At 30.2% G+C, this 25155-nt stretch overlaps 2 protein-coding genes across 2 annotated transcripts; one reads left to right on the forward strand and one right to left on the reverse strand.

Annotated features, from left to right (window-relative positions):
• The first annotated feature begins 2499 nt into the window (after nt 1-2499).
• LOC114179537 (berberine bridge enzyme-like 13) lies at nt 2500-4398 on the forward strand. Its single transcript, XM_028065908.1, has one exon. It carries the CDS (start codon nt 2594-2596, stop codon nt 4187-4189), a length of 1596 nt encoding a protein of 531 aa, XP_027921709.1. The 5' UTR covers nt 2500-2593; the 3' UTR covers nt 4190-4398.
• A 10245-nt stretch (nt 4399-14643) lies between these two features.
• On the reverse strand, nt 14644-17764 carry LOC114176490 (dihydroceramide fatty acyl 2-hydroxylase FAH1-like). Its single transcript, XM_028061544.1, has 7 exons — nt 17510-17764; nt 17365-17422; nt 17196-17288; nt 16890-17086; nt 16661-16766; nt 15418-15564; nt 14644-14975 (listed from the first exon to the last, which is right to left on the reverse strand). The coding sequence occupies exons 2-7, from the start codon at nt 17413-17415 to the stop codon at nt 14850-14852; spliced, it is 720 nt and encodes a 239-aa protein (XP_027917345.1). The 5' UTR covers nt 17416-17422; nt 17510-17764; the 3' UTR covers nt 14644-14849.
• Between the last annotated feature and the right edge of the window lie 7391 nt (nt 17765-25155).

The following is a 25155-nucleotide window of genomic DNA, read 5'->3' on the forward strand; positions in this document are numbered from 1 at the left end:
ACGGCATTTAAGGATGTGGTGTCACTCATTGATTACTTTTTGAACTTCTTCCAGATAGTGAATTTTATTTACAAAAGAAAGTTACATATATACCTTGAATAATTCCAAATTTTCTACAACTATTTTAAGAAATTAAATAAATATATATCCATTTTGTTTTTTATTTATTGAATGTGGTTTGTTTAATTTAGTTCAATGTTGAAAACGTTGTTTTAAAAAGTGAAGTAAAGGAGTTCATGATTGTAACTTCTGACATATTGATTACTAAAAGGAGTTGTTGAACTCTTGCTTTTGTCAAACATTATCCAGTTTGCTTTCTTTTTATCTTCTCTTTTATCAAAAAGCTCTTAAGTCATTCTAGAAATTATTGAAATTATATGATATGACTCATGAAATTTGATGATTTAAATCTGGAATTGAGTATTGATTACTTTTACGTTTGAAAAAAAAAATTGAAGAAATTTACATGAAAATGAGTCAGAATTAGAAATATATAAAAGGTATTTTTCTCTCAAAATAAAACTATTTCATAAAGAGACCAAAAAGCACACTTATATTCCCCGCAGCTTCGTTTATCGCATGCTTGAACTCTTTGCTTGTTAAAAGGCATTTTTTTTTTGCTTTCCGCCTTTATAATTTCTTTTTTAGAATTGTGAATTCAAAATAATGCTTGAAAGATTCCTTGGTAGGTTAGATGTCCTTTGTTTCGCCTTTATTTTGTTGTTTTAGAATTCTGAATTTAAATAAACCCGTTGCAATTTGTATATGCTACACGATTACAAAGGTAGTATAAAGTTAAAATAAAAAATTTAAAACACACACACACACATAACTCAAATTTATCCTGAAAGTATATAATATTTCTATCAAAAAGTTATTGAATATAAAAATGTTATTAAATTTAGAATATATATTCTTTATGTCCTTGTGTACTTATGTTATTTATCTATGTAGAAATTGAAGTCGTACATGTAATCACATGTTGCAATTGAAAGTGAAAGTTGTTTTTTCTTTTAAGAATAATTTCATGTTTGAATTTCAATACTTATTATCGTTACAAGTATTTTCAAAATTTTAATTAAGTTATACATTGTACATAAATTAAAGTTGTATGTTGCTTACGTAATTCCAAATTTTGCATTATATGTATTTAATCATATAGTCATTTACCTTAGTAATTATAACGTGTGGTAGTAGTTATTAAGTAAATTCAAAACACCAATATTATACAAGATTTCAGACCAAATAGTCTATATAAATCAAGTTATTAACTAATTATATTATTAATATGTGTAATGACTAATGTTGTAAGGTTATAATTCTTGAAGAAAATGAAAAAAAAAATTATTAGTCATCCACATATATAACTTCAACTATTACGTAATAGAATGTGTCAAATTAAGAGATGTTGTCTCATATATTCATAAGCATTGACTTTAGCAAATTTCTTTTAATAACAAGATTAAATTGAGCATATTCTTTTTTCTTTAGACTTCAAGGACCTTTTTATAATTATACTTTTTCTTCAGGAAGAAAAGTAACATTGTAGCATACCTTTAGAATAGAATAATTTAATTAATTATCTTATGGATGATGATTAAAAAATATATTTCTTTTCTTTCCTTTCAAGTGTTAGATGATGCTCTTTGAAGGGTTATCTTTAATATATGAGAAGTTACGATTAGAAAAAGAAAAACATTTATTGTATATTATTTAAAGAATATGCGTAGGTAATGAAAAATAATTGCATATATATATATATATATATATATATATATATATATATATATATATATATATATATATAATATATATATATATATATATATATATATTGAATGGCATGTAAATTTCATCTTATAATTTAATTTTTAGATATTGAGCAAGATATAAACCTAATAGTTAACAATATGGTTCTATTATGTTGTATGAGTTTGTGTTGTGATGAAATATAATATATGATATTATGTGATGAAATTATAATGCAAAATAACTTTACACTACTAACGTAAAACCTTTTTTGCTGTTATTTAAAACTTGTTTAGTAGAGATAAAATGTAATAAAATTAGTGAAACATATTTTCTATATATTTTCTGATTTATCTTCACTTTTATTTCTTCTATGAGAATGAAGCTTTTGCTTTACTCCATTATAACATGGTGAAATATGAAAATGAATATTTTATTTCATTTTGCTTTAACTGGTTCTGTATCATTTCATTTTCTTTATTCAATCCAATCGCTTAAAAAAAGTCAATCCAATCATACCCCAAGGGCATTGTGTCATATATACAATTGTGTACACATGGTAGTGGGAAGAAGCAAAAATTGAATAGAGGAAAAATAACGATATCACACAGTAATCTTGGGTGTGAAATGTATCGGATTCCAAACTCAATGTTGAAAACTAATTCCACATCGTGCTTCTATTATTTTCCACCAAACCTAAAATGAAATACCAATTCACATGACGTTTGACTTAGCTCAAGTACACGTATATTGCCTCTATAAACTACCATTACCAAGAAGCAATCAGTGTATTATTTAGCTTCCTCAAACTCACAGAAGAAAGCTAAAACCAAAGAAAAGAACCATGCAGTTTCTCTGGTTCACCTTACCAAGTTTTGTAGTTCTACTATCACTTTCACTCACCACTTCACTCCCAATTCAAGAACCTTTCAACCATTGCCTAACACTCCATTCTCAAACTCCTAACCAGTTTTCCTCTTCAATCTACACTTCTACCAATGCTTCCTTCACTTCCATCCTTGAATCCACTGCCCAAAATCTAAGGTACTTGTTGCCATCAGTGCCAAAACCAGATTTCATATTCACCCCACTTGATGACTCTCAAGTCCAAGCAGCAGTGATTTGTGCAAAACAGCTTGGTATTCACATGAGAGTGAGAAGTGGGGGACATGACTATGAAGGGCTCTCTTATGTTTCACTTATTGAGAAACCATTCATGATCCTGGACTTGGTCAAACTTCGTGCAGTGAATGTTGATATTGCACACAACACGGCTTGGATCCAAGCTGGGGCCACTGTTGGAGAAGTGTATTACAGAATTTCAGAGAAAAGTTCAGTCCATGGCTTCCCTGCAGGGCTTTGCACATCCTTGGGAATTGGAGGGCACATCACAGGAGGTGCATACGGTTCCATGATGAGAAAGTATGGTCTTGGCGTTGACAATGTTCTAGATGCTAAAATTGTTGATGCTAATGGGAGGGTTCTTGATAGAGCAGCCATGGGGGAGGACCTATTTTGGGCAATAAGAGGAGGTGGTGGAGGAAGCTTTGGAGTTATTCTGTGGTGGAAGATCAAGCTGGTTCCTGTGCCACAAACTGTGACTGTTTTCACGGTGACCAAGACCCTTGAACAAGGAGGGAACAAGATTCTTCACAGATGGCAGAAAGTGGCTCCAAAGATTGATGAAGATCTTTTCATCAGAGTGCTGATTCAGACAGGGAATGGGAGTGTTCCAGGGAAAAGAACAGTAACAACCTCGTACAATGCTCTTTTTCTTGGTGGTGCTGATAGGCTTCTGCAAGTGATGAAACATGGTTTTCCTGAGTTGGGTTTGAGAAGAAAAGATTGTGTGGAGACTAGTTGGATCAAATCTGTTCTCTACATTGCTGGGTACCCAGATGGAACAGCCCCAGAAGTTTTGCTGCAAGGGAAATCCACATCAAAGGCTTACTTCAAAGCAAAATCAGATTTTGTAAGGGAAGTGATCCCAGAGAAGTCCCTGAATCCCCTATGGAAAGTTTTTCTGCAGGAAGATGGACCCCTAATGATTTGGAACCCCTATGGAGGCATGATGAGCAAGATTGCAGAATCTGCCACCCCTTTCCCTCACAGAAAGGGAGTTCTCTACAAAGTTCAGTATGTAACAGGTTGGCTTGATGGAGAAAAGAGTATGGCAAAGCACATGAACTGGATCAGGAAATTTTATTCCCGCACAGCTCCCTATGTTTCCAAGTATCCAAGAGAAACATATGTGAATTACAGAGACTTGGATATAGGGATGAACAAGAAGAACAACACAAGCTTTGTTGAGGCTCGGTCGTGGGGTTATAGGTATTTCAAGGGTAACTTCAACAGGTTAGTGAAGGTCAAAACTAAAGTTGATCCCTCTAATTTCTTTAGGCACGAACAGAGTATCCCTCTTTTGAAGCCATTAGCATAATAAGCCACTGTAGATCAATATGAAAATTATGGTTAAATCTGCTTTTGTTCTTCATTTGAATCTGTGGTCAAATAATATGAGCATTCACAATTAAGTTGGTTTGCCATTAGTTTATTTTCTTGTATGTTGGGAATAACTTGGGTGATTCTTGACAGTGACTTCTCTGTATGTTACTTGTGGAAATCTGTTGTGTGCATTTGAGCATTTAAGATTTTCTGTTTTCTGTTCCAAATGTCTACTTAGTGAGACTTGAACTAATACTTGTTTGACTTAATCATAAGAGAAAAAAAGTACTTGTTTGACTTAAATTCAGGAAGTATTCGACAACTTTTCATACACTTGGTTTTTTTTATAACATTTTATATGTTAGTTTGACTCAGAATAAGAGTAACTTTTAGTTATTGCTAGCTGTCTTTGCTTCTTTCAGTGAACATTTATCAATCGCTTGTATATAAAATATTTGAAACAATTCTATACATTCATTAATCGATGTATAGCTATGTTATTTAGCATTGTGTTAATATATACATTTAAAATCTTAAAAAAATAAAAATTATATATATTTAATTGTAATTTGACTAAACTAAAGTGTGAGAATATGCAGCCTCAAATAATTTTGGGTTCTTCACTTGTGGAGTGGTTGGTCTGATTTTAGAAAGAGGAGTGGGATGGTTTAAGGAGTGGTTAAATAATAAAATTGTTTAATAAAATAATCATAACAACTGTGGATGTAGATAAAATACTTTTTATTATAAAATTACTCTTTATGGAAAAATTGGGAACGTGATTCTTTTTTATTGGAAAGGTGAAAGGTGGTTACAAAGTTGTGGTATTGAATCAAAATTTGTAAACATCAAAAAAATGGTAAATGGTATGATATTCTACTAAGACCAGGAAAAAGATTTTGAGTAACAAAATATGATATATTTAATTGAGATTATTTTTTAAAAAATATATATATTTAATAGTTAAAATTATACAAACTTCAATCGATCGTTTGGTTTAGTAGATTTTTACATATTTTTTTATAACCTTTTACATTCAGGTAATTATTTCAGATTATTATTTTCTATAATCAATTGTTTTATTAATTCTCTTATTTATATAAATATATATATATATATATATATATATATGGGTTTAATCAATGAAAATAAATCTTTCTATTTAATTATATGTGTTTTACTCTTTGTTTTATTAAGTTTTTAAATATTTTCGTTTAATCATATTATGATCATGGTATAGACTCATTTATGATCAGCATTTTAAAAATACAACTATCAGATAAAAATAGAATAAATACAAATGCGATGAAGTACTATAATTAATTTTTCATATATTAGTTTTTCATAGTTTCCACTTATTTTAATAATAATTTATAACTAAATAATAGTATAAAATTTATATTCCTTTACTTATACTTTATATTTTAATATTTAATTAATACATCCAACGTTTTTAAAAATTAAGGATTATATTATTTGATAGCATAAAACTTATCACTAAAATTAATTGTACAGGGGTCGAGAAGGTGTCAGTTATGAGAATTAGGAGTGTCTCCACTCATGAGTGTATAGTGGGAGTGTTGTGGAGGTCGGGTGTATCCCGTACAGGTTGTCCATTATATTTATTGGATCTTAGAATAAAACTAACAAAACTAAGATTATATGCAACTCCTCGAACTCACCTAATTAAATCTTCATGTGTAGGAAAAATTGTAAAGTTAGGTGTATAATCCTCTTTCGCACATATCAATAATAAAAGAAGAAAAATCTGACACGAAAGTCGAATTTACTTGTGAATTCAAAAAACTCAAATGAAAATATTTCATAATTACAATCACCTACAAATACAATAATATGACACAACATAATCATATAAAACTTAAAACAATTAATTAACAAAAATCACAAAAAAATATAAAAGCTAAATTCAAAAATTTTAAATTTAATAATATGTTTAAAAATATTAAAAACATAATTAATAAAACAATAATTTTAATACCAAGAAAAACATATTTGAAATGTAAAAAAAAATGTTAAATAAATAGGTACATTAATTACCAGAACCAACGATAAATTTAAAAAAATATATTAATTAAATACCTGATGTTCGCGATCAATACACATATTGACCGGAGCTCGATCCACAATTCAAACAACATATATTTTTGTAGTATAGTGGAGGTCAACATCCGAAAAAGCTACATACCAGGTGTCGACATCTGGTATTTACTTATTTATTTTTCAAAAAAACAAAAAAGTTATTAATTATTTAAAATACCTTAATTAATTTTTTTTAAATAAATTTAAATAATCATAATAAAATTATTAAATAAATAAAGGTATAATTATGAAAAAAGTTAATTGTAATAAATTAAATAAAAAATATAAAAAAAATTACATATTTGACGTGGACATCCATTTAATTAATTATTTTTTAAAACAGTGATTAAATATTTAAAATACCCTAAACCCTGATTAGCTATTTACTAACAAATTTAAATAATCATAATAAATTATAAAAGTATTAAATAAATATAATGAAACAGTTTGAAAAAAATAAGTTAGATACATGATGTTGGACATTTGGTATGTGATTAATTTTTTTTTTTTTTAAATTAAAATAGTGATTAATTCTTTAAAATACCATAAACCCTAATTAATTATTTACTAATAGATTTAAATAATCATAACAAAATTATATAAGTATTAAATAAATATAAAAATAATTAAAAAATGAATTACAATAAATTACATAAACAATTAAAAAAAGTTACATATTGATGTAAACAGTCGGTATTTAATTTATTATTTTTTAAAAAAATTAAAAAAGTGATTAATTATTTCAAATACCCTGAAACCTTATTAACTGTTTAGGAACAAATTTAAATAATCACAATACAATTATAAAAATATTAAATAAAAAAAGGCATAATTAGGAAAAAAAATGATTATAATAAATTAAAGAAATGGTTAAGAAAAAAAAGTTAGATACCGAAAGGATACATAAGCTTTGTGATTAAATTTTTTTTTAAGTTATAAATCGGATATCTACGTCCGGTACTAGAGATGACAAATAAACTTGTTCTTGTAGGTATTGCTCGAACTCGTTCCCATTTCAACGGGAAATCTCCACATTGACTGAGTATGGAGAATCCTCGACTTTTTCAATTGGGTATGGAGATAGGTATGGGGATGTACATAATACTCGTCCTCATTTAAATTATTAAAATATTCATAATTAATCATGTAACCATATATATATATATATATATATATATATATATATATATATATATATATATATTATTTTTTATTTCTTCTAATTATTTGGTTTATCTTGAAACTCATTCGCATCTCAATTATATTTTTCATCTTATCATAACCTTTATGTAATTATGTTAAAAAGATGTATGTCAATTAAAATAAATTTATGTCTCACATTTAAATATTTCTACTACTTTTATTATTTTTATTTATTGTAAATTTTCCTTTCACGTGAGAATGTTTAAAACTTTCAATTTAAGTATTTAATAGCGCAAATCTTTCGTTTACTAGGTAATATAAAACAAAATCTTTTACTTATTATTATTAGTTTTTGTGTCATTTGAAGAACTCTTTTGTTTCACCAAAACAATTTATATTATTTCTCAACCATTGAGTATACACACTGGCGGAACTAGGATGTGACAAGGGGGAGCCACGGCTTCCCCATTTTTTTCTTTTTTGAATTTTTTTTATATATATTTATATATTTTTTGAAATTATATTATATATTATTTATATTAAAATTATATTATGGAAAATTATAATAAAAGATAAAATAAAAATTTTTAATAGAGACATTAATTTATAAAAGAGATTAGGGTTTTTTTCTGACTATAAGATCTTTCCATCATGTAAATTATCATGAAAGTCTGTGAAGAGAGATAAATACAAAGGTTGGGAAATAGAGGTTGGAAACACATAGATTGAGATTCATGTATACATTCTTGCATGATCTATTACAAATCAAGGTTAGTATCTTATTATGATTTATGTATGTTAGTTTATGATTCTTTTTAGGATATTTCTTCCAAATTAAGTTTATCCCAAATTAATATAACCCCTAATTATGATTTTAGGGATTCTTTTATGAAATTGGTATGAACCCTAATTATAATTTTTCCTAAATTATTATAATCCTTAATTATGAAATTTAGGGATTTTGTGTTTTTCGCTACCTATGGTATTTTTTTTTTAAGTTTTGAATTTATACAGTATTGCTTATTTAATTAAAGTAGTATGAGTTTTGTTATGTTTTGCATTGTGATAATTGTGATTTGTGAATATAAATTTTATTTTTTCTAAATAGGTAAGAGGTCATAAATTTATATTAGAAAGATTATGATAAAAAGTAAAAAAATTGATTCATTTTTTTCAAAGAGAAAGGTTTGTGATGAAGATGAAAAAGAAATGCATTTACGTTAACTAAGCTTGAGAAATTTAATAAGAACCAAGAATTTAAGACAATATAAAACAAATATCTAAAGTTATCAGAGTTACATATAATGAATTTAACAATTCAATAGAATGTGATCTGGAAAAAACGACATCAAATTTGACAATACCACCAAATCAAATTGATGAGATACGAATGTCTTATCTAAAATGGTATTCATGAATTCGTATCATGATATAATAGCGAATGATAGTAATATTTTTTTGAATTCTACTATTATATGTGTTTGTTATAAGAAGAGGAAATGAAGAGAAAAAAAATGAATAGTTTTTCTTCTAAAAAAATTATATATAACAAATCTAATTTGACCCCCCTACAATTTTAGTCCAAGTTCCGCCACTGAGTATACATATGTTGATATTTGAAAAGTTTTCTTAAATCTCTAAGATATTTTTTAACTTATCATACCCTTAATTATACATTTGTTTTTCTTTGTACGATTTCTTTCAATAGTCTCTCAAATTATTTGTAAACATTTGTTAATTTGTTAATATTTTTATTTTTTGTTTATTTTCATTATGTAGAATACTATTTCGATATATTTTATCTAATTATTTTTTATTTTCTAACTCATTATCAATCATACTGTAATTTTTTCACTATAATTGTATAAATAACTTTTATTTACTACAATATAAAAATTTAATGTAATTGTCATAAATATTTTTTTATCATCATCCAACATAATTGAAATTCAAAAGATATAAGATCTATGTTAAAATTTTATTATTATGATTATTATTTGTTCTTTGTATCATTTTGATCAAGTAATGAATTATAACTTTTATTAGTGTATAAAAAAGAAATTCATTAGAATTTAAAAGATTGAAGTAAACAAACATTTAAAATATATTTTAATTTGAATATTTGTTTTCCTTTTATAATTTTAAAAAAATATTTTTAAATTTTATCATATAGGTTTCATTAATGTTTGCAAATTTAATAAATGTGTTGGTTCTTATGAAATTTTATTTGGTATTATAATCTAAAATGTAAACAATTATAATTTATTTTAAACTTTTATTATGATTATTATTTGTTCTTTGTATCATTTTGATCAAATGATGTATTATAACTTTTATTAGTGTAAAATAAAAGATTCATTAGAGTTTAAAAGATTGAAGTAAACAAACATTTAAAATATATTTTAATTTGAATATTTGTTTTCATTTTATATTTTTAGAAAAATATTTTTAAATTTTATCAACTAGGTTTCATTAATGTTTGTAAATTTAATAAGTGAGTTGATTCGCATGAAATTTTATTTGGTATTATAATCTAAAATGTAAAGAATTATAATTTATTTTAAACTTTTATTATGATTATTGTAACATCCCATTTTAAAAAGATAATTCCAATTTAATAAAATGCCACATATATAAATATCCAAAGAGTACGGAAATTGGTATATGAAGGTACACAGTACCCCAAACATATTCATAACAAAAAAAATGAGGCACCACACTGTTTATCATCAATACAATAGTTCAAAAATAGCACAAGTTTTTGTCCATAACAAGAGAAATTCTAACTAAATAAACTCCTTCAGCCACGGGCCCCATAGTGAGCTCAATACCCATCCATAACCATCAAGCTGCAGCATCTCTACTATCATTACCACTGCCAGGGGTTCTCACATCTGCTCACATCAATAAAATTAATGATCATCGCAATGGAGAAAGCCACACACAACATACAAACAAGCGAAAGGGTAAGCTAGTGTAACAAATCCTTATATTATAACACTCAGTAGGTAAGTTCAAAACCAAACATAATTAACAGATATCCACACATGATATACCCAAACCACTTAAGGCATTTAGACTTGACTATCCGGATACATACGATGAGGCACAACCATCAAACTGTGAAATTACGTCCTAGCAGTGAGGCATCACCATGAGGCCTTCGTGGAATTACATCCTTACATGAGGCACCACCACGAGACCTCCGTGAAATTACGTCTTGGCCTTGAGGCACCACCACGATACCCCCGTGGAATTACGTCCTTATGTTGAGGCACCACCATGAACCCTCACCCCGAGGTTCATGGAATTAAGTCCATTAGATGAGGCACCACTAGGGACTCCCAATAGGAAGGTCCATGGGATTACGTCCATTAGGTGAGGCACCACCATGAACCCTCACCTCGAGGTTCGTGGGATTAAGTACAATGAATGAGGCACCACCAGGGACTCCCAATAGGAAGGCCCATGGGATTCCGTCCATTAGGTGAGGCACTACCATGAACTCTCACTACAAGAGTCATGGAATTACGTCCTTCTCAGACTTTGTATATGTGTCACCAACCAATCAGAGAGTTCCCATAAATACTAATATCATGTTGACATGCATATGTATATAAACAGCCAATCATACAACTCACAGTTCCCAATTCATACACAATAAAGCAACATCTTATTTCCATCTCAACCTCATACCGTAACCATGGCATCATCCCTCAACCCTTGTAGTAAAGCATTTAGATAAGACAAGCAAGCAACACATCAGTGAATCACTCAACAATAGTACCAAAACCTGTCTCCAGTCTCGCTCAAGCTAAAAGGTCTCGCTCAAGCGAGCCCCTTCTCGCCTAGGCGAGGGCTCGAGGAATGGGACAACAGCTTCTGCGATCTCTCGCTCAGGCGAGTCCCTTTTCGCCTAAGCGAGATCACCCTCGCTCAAAAATGCAAACTCGTCGCCTGAGCGACAGTTCAAGCAGAAGATCCTAGGCGAGCCTCTGTTAATCTTGCCTAGGCGAGACACGCTTGCTTGGGCGAGAAAGACAGTACTCACCACTGTTCTCGTGCGCAACAGATAAGCATTCAGGCCAAAATGACATTCAAACGATTTCCAATCAATTAAATCATCAATCAAGTTAGGCCATCATGAAATGAAAACAAAACAAGCAACAAATCAAACAATACAAGCGAATCATAGCTTCCCTTACCTGAAAAGGGGTTATACGAGACTTCGACACTGAACCACGGAGCACAGCAGCTCTAGAACTAAACATGCAAAAGTGAGCCGAACCAAGGTCAAGCTGAACGCGAATATGAGCATACTTTGAAACCCTAGCAGAGGTTTTGTGGAGAGAAAATGGGTGAGTTAGGGCACTGATTTTTCAGAATGACCTGCAATTGAGGAACCTTAGCTGCTTTAGGGGCCTTGGCACCCTATGGGCCAACCCTTTAGGTCCAACAATGAGGCAGCCCTTAACATTAGGTCACTCAATAAAAGTGGGTCTTACAATTATTATTTGTTCTTTGTATCATTTTGATCAAATGATGTATTATAACTTTTATTGGTGTATAAAAAAGAGATTCATTAGAATTTAAAAGATTGAGGTAAACAAACATTTAAAATATATTTTAATTTGAATTTTTGTTTTTCTTTTATATTTTAAAAAAAATATTTTTAAATGTTTTATTAATATTTGCAAATTTAATAATTGTTTTGGTTCTCATGAAATTTTAGTTGGTATTATAATCTAAAATGTAAACAATTATAATTTACTTTAAAGTATTTGATATCGAAGAAATAAACATCCTTCCAATATTGAATATTTGATAATATTATGTTTCCTTCACCGTAATTTTTTATTATTTTATAAAAATTAATTAAAATTAATATTGAAGTAGTAAGAAAATGGGTATGGATACGAGATTATATCCGTTACCCGGTGGGGATGGGGATGAAACAAAAGTTTGATACCCGTTGAGTTTGGATATAGGGATGAGGATGAATTTCTTTTACGGAGATGTGTATGAGATAATGAAACCCGTGTCCGCCCCGTCCCGTTCCCATCCCTATCTGGTACATGTCGTAACCAAATGTCGACTTTTGGTGTTTAACTAATTTTTTGTATATCGAAAGTTTACTGTCAATATTTTCTTAAGATTATCAAATGGATGTCGAAATTTGTTTCAGAAGAATACCATATGTACATATCTGTGTTTGAGCATAATTGGATATCAAAATTTGTTTATCATATAAATCGAATGTTGACATCTGATATTTAGTAACATATTTTATCGAAGTGTATATGAATAATTGAATCAACATGTATCAAGAATGCAACTAAGAAGATTTTGAACAACTCAGCACAACAAGACATGAACATACAATCAAAAATAAAATTTTCAATGAAAATAACAAGATACATATAAATATGTGAATGATACAAATGAACAATGAGAAAGAGAAAGATAGGAGTGGGGATTACTGAATAATGGAGTACAACTTCGAACAGAGAGGGACCACAATGTTGATGTTGAACAAAGAGCAACACAACAAAACATTAGGGCAAAATGTCGTTGGAGGAGGTTAGAAAGGAAATTTGGATTCTTTGTTCATTTTTTTTTACTGTTCTTCTAGTGTGTTGTTTTTTTATTGTACTTTCATAATACACTGATTATCACTAATTTTGATATTTTAAAATATATTAAAAAAATATTTAAAATATCAATATAATATATTTTTAATATTCAGTAGAGAATAATATTAAAAAAAATTAATAAAAAATCTAGACTCTTAGAGAAGAGAACTTGAAGAGATTTTCAAAACATAAATTTGGAGGTGCAGGGTTTGAGTTAAAAAACATGAGAAGGTCAATAGCTTTTTCTAATTATCGTCACCTACTTTGGTTGATCTGAAGGAGAAATGATTGGAGATGCACTCAGAAGCCCCTCCCTATATCTATTCCCCAATCCAAAAATTAAATTATGACAGGACATTAGTTTTGGGCTGAACTAGATATTTTCGAGCCGATTTGGTATTTAAGAAATAAAATATAAAAAAACAAATTAAAAATAATAATTATTATTATTATTTGATAAAATGGAAATTTATAAAAGCTAAAAAAAATCAATAAACGTCACAAGAAAAACTGTTAGTTCAAGAAAAAAAGAAAATACATAAAAACAACCCTAAAGCCTAATACAATCAATAATATAATTATCCATAACAAAAGCTGTCCCATGTATGAATGAATTGAGATTTCTCGTAATTTTTCACGGCAAACTATCTCATAATAATAGTAATAATAATAATAATATATTAACATTAATTTTTATTTTAAAAATACTAACTTTTACTTTTTTATTCATCTTTAACCAAACACTTTTGATATTAATTATTGACTTATGTTTTAAGTCCATCTTTCAATTGAATTTACACATACTTTATGAAGAGACTTTAATAACGAGAATTTCTTTTAGGATTTCCTGTATTTAATGAAAATTATTTTTAAAACAAATTAAAATTATAAAATATAAAATTAGATAAATAAATAATAATAAAATTACTAAATTATTGAATGTAAAACAAAAAATATAATTTTATAATTTAATTTCATAATTTTTAATTATGTAATATTACCGTTAATATTTTACATTCTATAATTCAGCCATTATAAATTTAAAAAAATATAAAATTATATAATTATATAATTATGAAATTGTAAAATTACAAAAATAATAAAATCAAAGTTTAGAAATTTTGAAATTATGATACTATAATATTATAAACTTATAAAATATAAAATTATTAGAGACTCAAGTTTCGAAATTTATCGAAAACTTAAAACATAATTAAGTTTTATTTATTTTATAAAAAAGACAAGAAAAAAAATACTAAGTAAACAGTGAACCTGAACCTTAAACCCTATATCCTAGTAAAATTTAAAAGTAACTATTTAGAGACAAAAACATAATAAAATGAATTTGAAGTTATTTTGTAAAAAGAAAAAACATGCTAAGTAAATAGTGAACCCACCTTTATTTAATATAAAACGAGTCAAACCATAAGGTACTGTGGTGATACTTGCTTGTCTACGTTGATTTCTTTGATATTAGAAGTTAAGGTACAGAACTAGGTATCCCAAGTAAAAGGATTCACACAGAAACAGAAAGCAGAGTTGCAACATAAAGAACTATGCAAACGGAGGCGAGTTTTATGCAAAAAATTAGATACCCTTTTAAGATTTTACAGGATGTTTGACACAAGATGGTAGCACACGTTAGCCCTCAGAAACATCAATCGAGGAGCAAAATAATTAAACAACCAAGACATGAATAATGAATTATCGACATATCTCGTTTGAAGCTCCTGATTATACTATGCTTAACCAATGAACAAATGTGACGATGGCAGTAAATTATCTACGTTTCACATCACTCTTTGATGGAGGAGGAGGAACCGTTCCAAAAACTTTATCCCACAGGGGTGAAGTGATCCCAAAGCCATAGTTCTGGAGACGATAATGATGATTTAAGTGATATTTCTGCAAAATAATGAAGGAATTACCATATGCCTTTTTCCTGGCTTATAATTTTAGATAGCTGCCAATACATTATAAGCAACAGAAAATCTATATCATGACCAAAAAGAAAGAGGCAATCATCATCATGCTTATCATGCTCTGAGAAACAATCTTGCTCCAGAAGAAATGAGACAATACAAATCTCTAGAAGATTGGAGAGAGGAGAATGCTATCATATTTTATGGTCAGTTTAAGAGGCTAACTAAAAATGAAAATGAATGCCTCAATTTCAAGGCATATGAATTCAGTGCCCTTCAATTTGTAATCGAATTATATACAAAGACCAATTTTTTGATGAAATGCATCTGATAAACAGCCCAAGTTTTATTCATTGACAAGATGATTCTTCCAGTAGCACATTGGACCCTGCAATTTAACAGCTAAAGGAGGGGAAGAGCTTTACCTTTAGACTTTTGGGAACTTCAGATTTTGGCTGACCATGGTGCAAGTAGTAATGAGTGCAATCATACATCACATAGCCCAACAAAATACCTCCAAACACGGCAGGAGCAATTGAAGGGGTGCACATAAGCTTCACTAAGTTCCAGATCTGAACACGGAAGACAAAAGCAACAAAATCAACTCATGAAACCGCTTATCAAGTTAAGCTAGAAAAGAACGGGCACAGAATAGAGGTATCTCTAAATATCACCAACATCTTTATAGTAATCAATCATTGTCACAAAATGCTAAAAAAAAAAGGTTTTCTGGCCGTTTTCAGAGGAAATCTGCAAACTCTATTACAGACGGTGTGGTGCTTAGGTTCCCCTGTGACATCAACAAAGCCATTCCAGAAGCAGTCACTTTCGGAAGCTCCAACCAGAATATGATCACGGGTATAAAGATGTTCTTTCAGAAGCTACAAAACTATTTGCTTGATAAGGCTACTTTTGTGTTTTGATTCATGAGGGGAACAATTCATTAGACTAATTCTACTGTTTTCTCAGTGACAAAAGTATTGAAAGCATTTTAAATTCTCAAGATATCAAATTTGATCCTCACATTCATTTACCTCCTCTAATAGCATTTCCTTTCACGAACAAAAACTGATATTAACAGACTTCAACATCGTAAAAGCAAGTAAAAGAAAAAAATTCTTAGTACGTGAACAAATACAATATTTCACAGCATTAATGAATTTTATTGCATTGCATCTACAACAAGGTTTTTGAAGCCATAATAATAACACTGGATCTTGATGAACTAATTGGCAACTTTTTTGTATGCAGCAAAACAAGTGAAACTTTTTATGTATGTTAAAACAGAGTTTCTCATAACAAAAAATTTATCTAGATTATGGAATCTTACTCCAGTAAATTGAGAAAATCTAATCTAAGTGGTTGGGAAAATCAACAGATGGTATTCTAATGCAGTCATGTCATGATTATATAAACCGTTGATCTTGTTATAAGCATCTGAAATGATATACTTTGAATTTTTACTTTAGAGAAGCCGGATCCTACATGACCGGGTGAGGGGCAATCATTGGATTCCCGTATGAGGTAAGCTATAAAGGTTTTTAAAGTCACCAATTGCACAATTAAGTCGCATTTGAACCACATAACCCGCAAGTTCAAACCATGGTAACAACTCTGAATGCATGGAAAAGCATGATTTTTTCTCTATGAGGTAAGAAATGAAATTACCGGGAGAGCTAACAAAGCCGCTGCAACAGGGGGGAAAACAAGTCTGTAGCTATCCATGGGGTGCTTGTGGTGGCAGCCATGGAGAAGATAATGAAAGGTGTTTCCCCTGATGCAATATTATGAAACAAGTAATCAATCTCATGCATATAGATTGTATCGATCACATGAATACAGAGATAGATTAACTAGACTAGCTAAGAAGTTGTGAAGAGAAAGAGAGAAATCACACCAATAGCTCTTGGTTTTAACATGAAAGAGAAATCGGTGCAAGGTGTATTCCGCCAAAGTCCACACAAAGATTCCCAGAAGGACGAAAGGAGCCACTTGTTCAGAAGGGAGGTCTGACTTTACAGAATTAGAAATGAACCAACTCGCAACAGGCAACCAAACGGTCGGAATCACCCACCACGCAGTGCGCGTGAACAACTGTCCCAATGAAGAACCACGACAACGTTAGCTAACCTAACATTCGATCCAACGTGACAATCTGATAAAAAAAAAAACGAAAATGGATAACGGATAGGAATGTGCGTACCTCCAGAAAATCGCTCCCGAAAAAGCGAGGGCCTTCCTTGCTTACGATAGGCTCGTGAACCCACTCATCGTAGTCTTCGCCAAGATGCCCAACCTGTGAGCGAGAGAAAACGTAAAGACACGTGACGATTCCTGAAAATGCAGATTGAAAAGCACGTTACTGGGTTTACCTGGAACACAAGAGGCTTGTTCAAATCCACGAGGAATTTCTGGGCAACCATCTTGGTGCTGAAAGAAGGAAAGAAATGAAAATTAAACGGAATAACGAATAAGAAATGCAGATCTGGAAGATGAAAGTGGGGCAGGGAAACGAACAGTGCAGAGAGAGAGAAAGGTCCGATCCGAAGCAGAAGCGGAGCTCCCTCTTCACGAAGGAGAGGGAGTTGGAATACTCTGTGATGGATAATTCAGCTGAATGAGAATGGAATTTGAACCTCCATTTTATGTTTCCTCTTCCTTCTCTTCTAGCCGTTAACGCTTTCTCTATCGGAATAGAAAACTATGCCGATTTTCACTCTCTGGTTTCCGTCACTGCCAGCGCATCATCCTCCTTAAGCACCCTCTTTCTTCTAATTTCTCACCTTTAATATGTAAGATGTAAGTAATTCTTTTTAATATTTTTTAATCGAGTAATTATAAAAAACATTTAATATTTTTATTTTATCTAACTACTCTGAAGTTTCGTTTATAATCAAACAAGACTATAATTATTACTTTTATCTTTTTGCAGATCTCGGATTAACTTAAATTTTTCGTATCTATTTTTGTTTTTTAATTTATTGACCAGCTCCCTTTTAAAAAGCAATACACAAATTAACTAATACATTGGAAGAAATTAATGACGAGAAAAGAACTAACTGAGAACAAATTTCAAATAATAAATGAAAAATGAAAAAAATATTTTGAGCATTAAATTTCTTTTATAATAACTCAATTAAAAGCATTTGAATTTTTATATAAATTTGATATATTTTAAATTTAATTAAGTAAAAAATAAATAATCCATCCACTACATTATTTATTATTATTCAATGCTGAACCGTAATAATATAAGCTACATATATTAAAGTGTTAATGGTTACTGTGAATGTGTGATGGTCGTAATAAAATTAAATAATTGATTTTGTAAACGAAATAAATTTAAATATTGGCCTTTTAAAATATCCAAAAAGTGACCATAAATCGAAGCTACTTTTTTACTGGCTAAAGTTTCTGTTGTTGGTTTATGAATATATAAAAGGTCCCTGTTGCTTCGCTTCAGCTTGACATTGACAGCAGCATTACAGCATTATATTTGCTTTCCAGCAATTACATCAGAAATTGGTTTTATGGTATGAGCAAATGGTTTATGAACCGTAAACAACTTTCTACTATTATTTAATTATAATTTGCTTTTTTATACCCATGTATGTGTCCACTTTATTTTAGGATTAAATATGTTTTTGGTCTCTCAAGTTTCAATGAAAATTGGAATTAGTTCTTCATCAAAATTTTTGATCAATTTAGTCCTTCATCTTTCAAAATGCGTGAATTTAGTCCTTTTAACCAAATTTTGTTAAGTTTTTTTTGACGTTTCAAGCGCATTTCATGATAGTATTTAAATTATTTACATTGTTCGACACATTTTTGTTTCAATGTTAACTTAAATACTATCATGAAATGCACTTGAAACGTCAAATAAACTTAACAAAATTTGGTTAAAAGAACTAAATTCACGCATTTTAAAAGATGAAGGACTAAATTGGTATAAAGTTTTGATGAGGGACTAATTCCAAAATTTACTAAAACTTGAGGGACCAAAACATATTTAACCCCTTTATTTTATCTTAATATTATGAGATCCAAGATGCTCTTCGATAAGTTTTGTTTATTGTATTTAATCATCAAAATTAATTATTAATGATTACGTTTTCTCCTATTTAATCTTATGATGACTTATTAATTTAGTTTTAGGACATATATGCTTCTCTAATATTAGTTATTTATGTTGGTTTAGTCAATGAATTTTTTTTTTTAATATTAAGGTTAGGATAGAAACTACTTTCTTTTCAGAAATTACAGTATTAGTACTTCTATTAGATAAATACTGATTATTATGTTGTAATGTAATTTGCTTCTTATTCACACTTATCCATTTTATAAATTTTGTGAAAAAAATATTGGTATGCATTGGTGTGTACTAAAATATAAGGATCAACAACAACAATATCAATAATTATTTTTTAAATCTCCTTTATATGTGTGATTTTTTGTTAATAATTTGGTATGAAAGTAAGGTGAATTTATTCACCTGTTAAGTTGTGAGATGTGTTTTAGAACTGAATAATCTTAATCTTGAAATAAGAAGGAATATTGAGGTAAGTCTTAAATATTTCAGTGTTGTTTCATTGTCCAAGTTTTGGTAATGATAAACAAGGCAATTAATTAGTGTAAAAACAAGGCAAATAATATAATTAGTTTTCATCGGATTTTATTTTTTTTACTGTTCTTTTATTCTCTTCTTCGCTAATCTTTTTGTTTTCTCTTGTTAATATTAGATAACCTTCTTTTTTAATTCTTCTCTCCATGTTCTTCAATATACAACTCTTTACTTTCCCTTTGAAACCTTCTATAAATGGCCAATAAATCAACATTTCTTGATCAAACTCTTACTAATGTTGGGCTTATTACCACACAATCCCCCAATCTGAGCATTTATATGCATAGGACAAGAAGAAGCCGTCAAGAGTTTACCAATTTAGGCCCTTAAGATTTTTATTTTTAATTATTGACTCAAATAATATATCTTCTATTATAAGCCCAAACAATCTTGGATCTCCAAAAAGGAACTACTAAGGTGCATGACGATCTTAATATCACATTTTGTAGTTTGTACTGTTTGAGAATATGAACCGTTAAAAAGTTCTTGTCCATGGCTTAATGTTGTTTCAAGGATGATTTAATGTTGTTGACCAAGTAAAAATCATGTTTCTTGATATATATATATATATATATATATATATATATATATATATATATATATATATATATATATATACCTCTGATCCCCTGAAAAACTGTAAAGCACTTCTTAGGAGTTTATTTGCTCCATTGATTTTAGGTTGCCTTTTTTTTTCCCTCAAGAGATTGATTGCTTCTAGGAGGCTTGTTGCTCCTTTAGAAGATAATTTCATAGGAGACTTCTTGATCCTTTAGAAGGTGATTTCATAGGAGACTTGTTTATTCGACCAACTAACACCAGAATTTGGGAGACTTATTTGCTCAACCCAATGGTTTGGCAGACTTGTTTGCTCAACCCAATGGTTTGGGAGACTTGTTTTCTCAACCAACTACCATTTAAATTTGGGAGACTTGTTTGCTCAACCAAATGGGTTGGGAGACTTGTTTGTCGAACCAACTACCATCAAAATTTGGGAGACTTATTTGCTCAATCAAATGGGTTGGGAGACTTGTTTGTTTAACCAACTATTATTGAAATTTGGGAGACTATCAATTTTCTTAAAAATCTTTCAAGATGTTCTTTGTTCTTCTAGGAGTTTTTCTTTATTCCTTAAGAGACTAATTGCTCTCATCGAATTTTAAGAGACATTTTATTCCTTAAGAGTTTGGTTGTTATCAATGGATTTTTGCTCCTTTTTATTCCTTAAGAGACTAATTGCTCTCATTTGATTTTAAGAGACTTTTTATTTCTTAAGAGTCTGATTTCTCTCATTAGATTTTTGCTTCTTTTTATTCCTTAAGAGATTAATTGATCTCATTGGATTTTAGGAGATCTTTTACTCCTTAAAAGTCTGATTCCTCTCATCGAATTTTTGCTCCTTTTTATTCCTTAACAAACTAATTGCTCTCATAAGATTTTATGAGATTTTCTATTCCTTAAGAGTTTGATTGCTCTCACCAGATTTTTGCTCCTTTTTATTCCTTGAGAGACTAATTGCTCTCATCAAATTTTGAGAACTTTTTATTCCTTAAGAGTATGATTGCTCTCATTGGATTTTTTTCTCCTTTTTATTCCTTAAGAATCTAATTGTCATCATCTAATTTTAGGAGACTTTCTTTATCATACCAAATCCTTGTGGATACGACCTTGTTGTACTATAATTGACCCAATACACTTGCTGGACAAATTCACACACCCTTCACCGAGAGTCAACGTAACCTAATTTGTCCAAAAAGGAAACTAAAACCAAATTCCATTTAAATGATGACACAAAAAAAGTGTCCTTCAAATCCAAATAAAAAATAATGCACAATAATAATAATCTAAAATACCATATAACTTCCACCTCCATCGATTTGCCATCTCCAACATAGATCCATCTTTCAAAATCAATTAATTTTTTGTAGCTTATGCAACCCTTCATTGAAACATTGATGTTAGTAGTTGCATCAAATCTAACCACCAAAGGTTTTTAGGCACTAAAGCTAAATTGACCCTAGAATAGAGCAAAGAATGACCCATGCGATTTAAGCATCTCTCATAGTCTTTCCTCTCTTCAGAGGTATTAGAGTCTGTAGGAGAATCTCAATCTTTAATGCAAGGTCAAAATCCATGCAGCCAAGAACAATTTTCATGTTCTCTTTCCAATTCTTAAAATTTGTTCCACTAAGGACCGAAACTTGCGTAGAGACCTATCATCACACAAAGACTCTCCGCTAGTCCCTACCGCAACAAAGATGGAGGCTAATGTGTGAGAACTAGAACAGAGTCACCATTATGATTGAGATGGAGGCCACCGCGTGAGAACAAGAACATAGTCACAACCGCGACGTGTCTCCTACAACTCGCCATTAGCAATGAACATCTCCATCTTCGCCATGAACAACTTATGATTGTGTCACAACAACCATTTTCCAACAAGTGTATTGGTATGTAATAGTATCAATAAGTATCATATCCACAGGAATATAGCAAGTATATTAATAGTTTGATTTTTGGATTTTTGGTTTGTGATAAAGAGTATGTGTAAAAATAGATAATAATAATAATTAGATAGATTGAGTGGAGTAGGGGCTATGAATTGATTTAATCTTATCTTCTTCTATGCACCACTATCATCTTGTTTACTTACTATGCAAATCATTCAATGTCCTGGGAGTACTTTTTCTATGTAGATCTAGGTTCATTCTTGATACACTAGAACCTAAGAACTTCAAACCTAGTGTGATTCCTCAACTCCTAGTAGAATGAATCTTTGCTTTAATGTGCAATACTCGTTGAATGAATATGTGACATGTGTAGGACCCTTTCATCCAGCATCCCCTTTGGCTACTTAAATAAGCACCAATACATGTATGATGATTTGATTGGACTATAGTTTAAGACCGGTTTCCCAACTCAATCCAAATGAGTTAAATAGATGAGTGATCAAGTCATCATTAAGCATAAATCAAATCATAAAAATTGAATGAAAGCAAAGATAAATACCTAAGTAGAAGTGAATAGAATCATAATTGATTATATCAAACTTGAACATAAGGGAGTTCAACTACTCATAGAACATTGCAATACAATTCCCACAACATCTACACATAAAATCTACATTAAGAGCATCTCCCTCGTAACTCACAAATCCTACTCTATCCCACTACTACATTTTTTAGCCTCCCCTCAATGTTTCAAATGAGGACCTAAGGTATTTATTTATAGAACTTTTTAGGCGATGCTCAGCCCAACTTTTGGCGTTCAGTCATGTACCGCCTTAAGTGCTAAGCACATTCTCTTATGACTCAGCCATGCACTGCCTTAAGTGTTAAGCACCATTTTGGTTTGGCTCAGCTCCAAAAGTCATATTTTGGATCCTTCCTTGACCGCCTTACTAGAGCTCAGCTGAATCATTTTTAATTCTTCAAGAAATTGTTATAAAATCATCTAAAATTCATTAATTTCTTATTTTTCTTATTTTTAGTACCTCATTCTGTAATTATAAGATAAAATAGGTTGTTTACTTACAAAATATGATCAATTAAAGCATGATAAATGTCAAGTTTGTATGGAAATTTTACGTATTCTAGACACTTATCAACGACTTATCTCTTCCACCTTTGTTCGAAGCAAGCTGTTGTAAGACAAAACCACCACGTCTTCCTCACGACTCCACCATGGCACTAGAGCATGAACCAAATTTTTCGTGGCTCCCAAAGAGGCAACCCACCACGACGAAGAACTGATACGCCTCCACCACATGAGAAAGAAACAAGTTTGAAACCCAAAAGTGCCATTGTGAATTACTGAGCAACAAACTCACCTTAGACTACGGTGCCACCATCGCAGGGAAGAGGACAAATAAATTGGGGCTTTCAGATGTAAGGATTTTGTAGGTTTCAAAATTGGGGATTTATGTTTCGAAAACCCACCAGAGAGATGAACATCAAGACGAGGATTTTCCAAAATTAGGGTTTAATTTGTCATAATTAGGGTTCATGCAATTAGGTGCCGAAAACTTTATCAAAAACTAACATGATCTAATACCAATTGTTAGATTATGCACTCAAACAGACCAATCATAAATAAGCAATTAAACCCCTTAATTAATAGAATAATCTACAAAACCCTATAGAGCAAAATGTGGAAGCGTATCTGAATTGGCCATTGAAAATAGTAGATGAAATTTGGTATTTGGTCTTCTAACTGTAGAGCACCTGGATGTTCCCTCTTGATTTTTTTCTTATGATGGGGACCATAACCCTTTATGTAACTTCTCTCATTTACTTCCTTAATTTCAATATTTTTAATTAGCCCCTTAATCAAATTAGAATATTGCTTATGGTGTCTACACTTTAAATATTTCATGACATATATGCTCTTAACCATATAATGACCTAACATATTTAATTATTATTATTATTATTATTATTGTGTGTGTGTGTGCGCGCGCATGTGCGTGTGTGTGTGACCCAAAATGGTTATAATGGAGACAAACAAAAGATAATGTTTTATGACAAATAAAGCATGAAAAGATGAAAAACCAAGGTTCGAACATAAATTATAAGATCAAACAAGCTTAAAATAGACACATGCTTAATGCATGACCAAGTGAAAGAATAAAGAACTCAACAACATATGCATTATGTGTTAGTTGACTATGTCAAGAACAAAGTAATTATCTTCGATGAAAACAACAATAGAATGAATGCACAAGACACAAGTAAAAAAATAAAATGCAAAAAAATAACAAATGTATGTAACACTTGACGTTAGACCAAAGAACACACAAGTCTACAAAATCACAAACAACAAATGACATATCCCTAGTGGAATAAATGCATTTCACATGTAACATAAGACACATCATTGCCATGCTACATAGTATGAAGTCTAAGAGTTGACCAATAACATCTTTCAAGGAAGATTTTAACACATAGTACCACTCATCAATATATGATATTATTCTTCAATGTATGGATGTTCAATTTGATATTATTAGTGATATAAAGAAATGTTTGAGATATAAAGTGTGATTTCACCAACTCCTTATACTACAAGTCGAGGTTGTCAGTAAAAATTATTGAACCTCTAAAAAAACTTTCAGTCAAGATGCTTTGAAGCACACAATCTAATATAGTTCATTTTAGACATCTATGTAAGGAAGCTATTCCTTGCAAAAAAAAAAAATACAAGAGAGTCTCGCATGCATTAGATCATGAAAAAGCCTTCTAGGTTTTGAAATTATCGTTCATCTTATAAATGTCTTAGATAAAGAACTGTTGTCATTGTAAACTTTTTACTATCATCAAATAGCACCTCTAAAAGCAAGGAGAATGAATTATTTAATATTCACTCTAAGTTAAGTGTGAACCTTGTATTCAAACAACACTCTTTTGTTATATAACTTAGAGAGACTTTATGCATTTTTTCTAGGGAAACTTTATGTATATGTGCTTAAACATAAGGTGAGTTTAAATGGACAGTTTGGAGAGTCTCTTCATAGATAGCTTGGAGAGGCATTGTATAATGGGAT

This window comes from Vigna unguiculata, chromosome 3 (assembly GCF_004118075.2).
Source record: "Vigna unguiculata cultivar IT97K-499-35 chromosome 3, ASM411807v1, whole genome shotgun sequence".
In the NCBI taxonomy this organism is placed as follows: Eukaryota; Viridiplantae; Streptophyta; class Magnoliopsida; order Fabales; family Fabaceae; genus Vigna; species Vigna unguiculata.